The 6,000-nt window shown below is 65.6% G+C and overlaps 1 protein-coding gene across 3 annotated transcripts in view; it reads right to left on the reverse strand.

Moving 5' to 3' along the window:
- Positions 1-6,000, reverse strand: part of GPSM1 (G protein signaling modulator 1) — a 29,814-nt gene that overhangs the window by 15,548 nt on the left and 8,266 nt on the right. For all 3 annotated transcript variants that reach the window (XR_005196476.1, XR_005196475.1, XM_017505658.2), the window contains exons 3-9: positions 5,435-5,570; positions 4,488-4,630; positions 4,043-4,166; positions 3,640-3,755; positions 2,893-3,048; positions 1,848-1,956; positions 544-667 (exon numbers count right to left, since the gene is read on the reverse strand). Coding sequence is in view for 1 of the 3 variants with exons in the window: in XM_017505658.2 (XP_017361147.1) it covers positions 544-667; positions 1,848-1,956; positions 2,893-3,048; positions 3,640-3,755; positions 4,043-4,166; positions 4,488-4,630; positions 5,435-5,570 (908 nt within the window). In the remaining 2 variants the exon portion in view is untranslated. The remainder of the gene's footprint in view (positions 1-543; positions 668-1,847; positions 1,957-2,892; positions 3,049-3,639; positions 3,756-4,042; positions 4,167-4,487; positions 4,631-5,434; positions 5,571-6,000) is intronic.

Below are 6,000 nucleotides of genomic sequence, written 5' to 3' on the forward strand. Positions count from 1 at the left end.
AACATGGCACCACCCCCATCACTTCTTAGTGTATTTGCTTTACAGAGGCATGTGCTGTTGTGTGTCTGCAGCACTGCTGACCTGCATGAGATACCAGCGGCCCAGGAATGAGGTCACCCCGTGGCCTCGCCTGGCCTTGGGTCTTGCCAGATTATGGCCCCAGGCACATGGGGCTCCCCCAGCCCAGCCTAGCCCTCTGGCCTCCCAGCAGCTCTCCCCGACCCTGGTATGAGGATAGACGCTCTCCCAGCACCGAGTGCTCCAGGGGCAGCTGGGGGTGGGGGCCCTGGAGCGGCCAGTGGGGCAATAAGCGGCCACCTCCTGTCCTTCTGCCAGCAGCCCAGCGGCGCCACTCAGGACGCGGGTGGGAGGGGCTCAGGGTGAACTTCAGGCCTGTGCTGTCCCTGAGGCCAGGAAGAACCAGCTTGCAAGGGGCATTTTCTGGCGGCTGCCCCTTCAGCCATGTTGGTCCTGCCTCTATCCCATCCCTCCCCAGCTCCCCATCCAGTCGGTGCCTGTGACTCCCACAACCCTAGAACTCACCCTGGGCCTCATAGCCAGCCAGGTCAGGCTTCTCTGAGGCTGCCGGGCTGCTCAGGCGGCTAAGCACCAGCTGCAGCTGTGACACGTTCATGCGGGCCGTGAGCTCCCCGTGGCGGTCCCCGATCTGTGGTGAGCAAAGCAGGAGGCAGAGTGGGCAGGTGTGGCTGAGGGCCCTGCTTTGGGCTCCAGGGGGACCGCGATGGCCCTCAGCACACCGTTGCTGACCTTCTGGGTGGCCTGAACCTGTCACTGACCCCTGGGCCTCTGAGGGAACCAGGACTCACTGTGGCCCCTGAGGTGGAGTCTGGGGGTCTGTCCCTGGGTAAGGTGGTCCCACAGGTCCTCAACAACCACTAGTCCCACCTGAGAGATCTTGGGGTCCTGGCTGGCTGGCCGAGAGAGGCGCAGTGGGCAGGGCCAGGCCCCTTGCCCACTCCTCATGGGATGGTGTCAGCAGGTCCTGAGGTTTACATGAGGTCATGAGGGTGGAGCCCCATAACGACTAGTAGCCTCAGGAGAAGCCACCAGCGTTCTCAAGCTCTCCCTTCAAGGGGTCTGGCCCTGCCCACTGCGCCTCTCTCAGCCCCTCCCGTGAGCACCGAGGCTTCATGGGGGACCCTCCCAGGAACATCCACATTGCTTGGGAACCAACAGTTTGCTTAAGTGGAAGAGGGGGTGGCACGGGGGTGGGGGGACTGTCATGCAGAGCCCTAGAGGGCCCTGGAGGCTGTGGCCTGCACTCAGAGGGACTTGGGGGCTGTCTGCCGGCCGCCAGTAAAAAAACTCTCCAGACGAGGCCTTTGCTGGCCTTCACGTGCCTGCCCCTTCTCCACCCTCGCCCAGGCGCCTGCAGGCCTCCCCACCCGGCTGCCTCCTGCCCGGGCTGTGGGTCGGCAGGGCTGCCACTGTCTTCAGCATGGACAGACTCTGGGTGTGCAAAGGGTGGCGGCATGGGAGTGTACGGACAGGCCAGGAACTGGGAGGCCCAGACTTCACGCGTGACGTCCCGCCCTGGCTGCAGGGGGAGGGTGCTGGTGGGCAGAGCCCAGAGACCCTGTGCCACCTCTCCAAGGAGGAGGAGAGCTGCCCAGGAAGGCACCAGCTGGGGGGCTGCAGGAAAAATCCCTGGGCGCAGTAGACAAGTCACCAGCAGGCCTCGGAGGGACCTGGCGGCCAGGCGGTTGCAATGGGCCTGGAAGGATGGGGGTAGTCCAGGCACGCGAAGGCTAGATGGGGGCGGAGCGGACCTGCCCTCTGGAGTGGGCTGGACGATGCCCGGGGCCTCTGGTGGCAGGCTGGCTCACCTCCTGGGAGATTTGCAGGTGCTTCTTGGCGAAGGTCAGGGCCTGCGCCGGGCGCCCCATGGACACGTAGGCATTCCCCAGGCTCCAGCACGCCCGTCCCTCGCCCACTCTGCCAGAGAGGGAGACCGAGTCCATACCCGCCCTCTCCAGGCCTGCCCCCAGCCCCTGGTGGTAAGGACCCCAGCATGACCATAGCTTCGAGGGTCATCGGGGGCCCCCAGCCAGGACCTCCCACAAATTCTGCCACCTTCAAGAAGCCCCAGTCAGCTCCGCCCTTTTCCTTCCCGTTAAAAGGCTTAGTGCACAGAACCCGGCAGCCGGGCCTGTGGCCGCCTCTGCCTTCCAGGCAGCTTCTGGGCCCTGGGACTCGCTCGCCCCCTGGCGGCCAGTGAGCCTCCACCCGTGCACTCCCTCCACCCCTAGAGGCACCCCCAAGTCACGGGGTGGGGGGATTGTTTTTATATTTGAGGGAAATGCATCTAACAGGAATTTGACCATTTTCAAGCGGATGATTCAGTGGCATTTTGTTCATTCACGCTGTGTAACTGGCACCTCTGTTCCAGAACATTCTCATCACCACCCCACAAGGGAAAACCTTGGGCTGCTTTTAAGCCTCCAGGCAGGGCAGCCTTTCAGAAGACCCCTCCTCTCCGCTACCTGTGAAAAGCCACAGGCCTGTGGCTCTGAGTCCCTTGTTCTGGCCACCACCCACCCCAGACGCACGCAGGACGGTGCTTAGGGGCCTGCGGTTGGCCGGCTTGTCTCTCTACAGAGACTGATATTTACATACATACACGGGTGGTGGGGGCCAACAGCGTGGCGAATTGAGCGATGGGAGGGGGACCCCACCCCCTTGTGCCAGGGGTCAGCGGCTGGCCCAGTGTCCACACCATCTGGCTCCGTCCCCACAGCGGCACTGGCCTGCCCGGGTCGCACCATGGTCAGTGACACAGCAGGGGATGAGACCCAGGCCATCTGGCCCGGGCCACGGTAATTCAGCCTGTGGGCTGGGCCAGGTCTGCCCGCTGCGCCCGCGCCCGCTCACCTGTCGGCCAGCTCCTGGGCGATGAGCAGGTGCCGCAGGTGGTACTCAGCTGCACGCTCGTAGTCCTGCAGCAGCGTGTAGGTGTTGCCCAGGCTGTAGCAGGCCTGCGCCTCCACCGCCTGGTCCCGGAGCTGCCGGGCCAGCTGCAGCGTCTTCCTGCGCAGAGTGGCAGGTCAGCCCCCGGGGAGGAGGGTTCCAGGGTGAGGAGGGGTGGAAGGAAAGAATGGGGACCCAGCCTGCCGATGGTCCCCTGCCCCGGAATCCCGCTGGGGCCCCTCTGGGGTCAGGCTCATCCCCATCCTCAAATGGCCACAGAGCCTGACTGCTGGCCCCAGGTGGACAGGGGTCCTGTCAGGCTCTGGCAAGTCGCCTGACCACCCTGAGCTGCCACTCCTCCCTGGAGGACCCAAGACTGCTGTGCCCACTGCTCGGGCTGAGATGGGGTTAAGTTTAGTGCTGGGTCCAGGACCCAGTGCTGACAGCCGGGCTCCACCTGGCAGGCACTGCTTTGTGGCTCAGGCCAGGGGGCAGATAGCCCAGACCTCCCATAGGCCGGCTCCTCCGCTCCCACCTCCCCACAAGCGTTGTCCGTCTGCCCTTCCTGGGGCAGCCTAGAACCCCAGCTTGGCTTCTAGGGAGGGGAGGGAAGGGGAGGCAGTCAGACTCCGGCCTCGGGGCGGGCACCTCTTTGGCCTGGCACCCAGCCCCCCGGCCTGCTGTCTGCTGGGAAGTGTGGGGACCACCTACTTATAGTACTCGGCGGCCACGTCGAAGCGCCCCAGGAAGACGTGGGCGTTCCCCAGGTTGCTGTAGGCCCTCCTCTCGGCTGCCTTGTCTCCAAACTCCTTAGCGATGGCCAGGCGCTGCGGGGACAGATCCAAGGCCAGGCGGTCACGGAGCAGCCCTGGGGCCTGACATGGCTGGACAGGTGCTGCCTCCCTGCTCGGGTGGCCGGCCACATGTCTGTGGGTCCGGGGCAGCGGCCAGGAGCCTCAGAACCAAGTGCAGATGAGGCCAGGGCTCGGTAGGGGGTGCCACTGCCCAGCCACACCACACCACCCTGCTATCAGGGACCACCAGGGGGTGGCCCAGCCTTGCCCCTGCAGCAGCCCAGCCCCTCCACCCTGTCGCCCGGCCCAGCTCAGCTCACCTCCTTGTGGAAGGTCGTGGCCTCCGTGAAGTTCCCCAGCAAATAGTGGGTGTTGCCCAGGTTGCCGTAGGCCCTGCCCTGTGCCGCCCGATCACCCAGCTCCTTCACCAGGGACAGGTTCCTCCTGGGGGCCGAGTGCCTCTGAGCCATGTCTTCCCAGCTCAGGTCCTCACCCACCCCAGGCAGCCGTCAGGGCCATGCCCCGGAAAGAGGGTGGCTAGGGTAGGCTTCGGTGTCCTCCAGCTCTGAGGTCCCTCAGTCCCTGACAGGGGCAAGCTTGGGGTAGGGAGCCTACAGCTGAGAAGGGGGGGCTGGGCACACCTGGCTGTCACTGCCCTGGGGCTGCTGGGAGGTGTGGGGCTGGGGCCAGGGGTCTGGAAGTGTCAGTGGAACCCAGAAATTCACAGACCAGCCCCGGTCCCTGGGCTGGCCCTGCCCCACTCACTCATAGAACTCGGAGGCCTTGCACAGTGTCTCTCGGACGTCGGGCGGCAGGTGCCCGGGGTCCTGAGCGGCGTTCCAGGACAGCTGCTTGCCCTTGGCGTGGTACACATTCCCGATGTTGTAGAGGGCCCTCGCCTCCCCAACCTGTGTGCAGCAGGGAGGGTTGGGGCGTGCCTCCACGGCCCCCCACAGGATGAGCAGAGCCGGGCAGCCGGTGTCCTCCCCGTCCCAACTCCCTACGGCGAGGACCTTGGGGGCTCCCACTGAGTCACAGACTCTGAGGCAGGGGTGGAGCCCTGAGGATGGGACACCAGGGAAGCCAGGCTCCGTCCTTCCTTGTCATCTCTCCTCCTCTGCCAATTGATGTGGCCAGGACCGTAGGTCCTCAGCTCTGTCCTCTGAAGCCCGAGGCTGAGAGCTCCAGCTGGGACCAGATGCTGCGGCCTCAAGCCCACTCAGCCAACTCCAGCTGCTCGATGGGGGCAAGCCACATCCCCCCAGCGTCGGTTTTCTCGCCTCACAGGGCCACGGAGGGAGGTCAGCAAAGCCTGTCTTGGGTCCAGCACAAGCAGGGACGGAGCCACTCTCCTTGCTGTCACCACCCCCATCGAGCTCAGCCTCCCACCACCGCAGCCCAGAGCACCCCCTGCCTCCTGCAGGGCCCCTCAGGGAGTGACTGGGGGTGTGGACAGATTCAGGGGGAGGTCACTGAGAGGAGCAGCAGAGCTGAGGGCGGAAGCCGGGGGCCTGGGCTGCAGCGTCAGCAGGTGCTGGGCGGGCCGTTTTGGTGGCCCACAGTTTCCCATGTCCTATAGGGTTTGGGGACCGGCCTCCCTGTCATCCTTCCCACGAGGAGCTGGATGAGTGGCGTGTGACCCGCCTGCCCCCACCCCGGATCTCAACGCCGGCGGGGCAGGGTTGGGAGGCGCCAGCCCGACCAGCACCCACCTTGTCTCCCTGCTCTTGGGCAATGCTCAGGTGGCGCTGGCAGCACACGGCAGCCTCGTCGAAGCGTCCCAGGACCTTGAGCGTATTACCCAGGTTTCCGCTGGCCTTGGCCTCCCCCATGCGGTCACCAATAGTCCTGGACAACAGGGAGGAGTGACAGGGGCCAGGCAGAGGACTGGGCAGGCCCCTGGGCCTGGGGCAGGGGGAGGCTGAGCATGGGGTGGGGCAGCTGGGCCTCAGGGGCCAGCCTAGGGCAGGAGGGCTGGGGTCTGCAGCTGTTAGGGTCTGGGGAGAGTCTGGGGGGGCCTGACGGTGGACTAACTTCCTGCTAACTGATTCAGACGACCCTTGCTGCGCGGCCACCGGCCCCGGACACTGGGCTGGGTGCTGAGGAGCCCGTGTGAGCTCACTGGCCACTGCGGGAGGGTTGCTCTGAGAAGCTCTGCCTGGCTGAGGGGTCAGGGCAGCTGCAGGCTGAGGAGGAGGGCACTGGGCAGGGCTGAGGGGTCAGGGCAGCTGCAGGCTGAGGAGGAGGGCGCTGGGCAGGGCTGAGGGGTCAGGGCAGC

The sequence above is a fragment of the Cebus imitator genome, unplaced genomic scaffold (genome assembly GCF_001604975.1).
Source record: "Cebus imitator isolate Cc_AM_T3 unplaced genomic scaffold, Cebus_imitator-1.0 Scaffold339, whole genome shotgun sequence".
In the NCBI taxonomy this organism is placed as follows: domain Eukaryota; kingdom Metazoa; phylum Chordata; class Mammalia; order Primates; family Cebidae; genus Cebus; species Cebus imitator.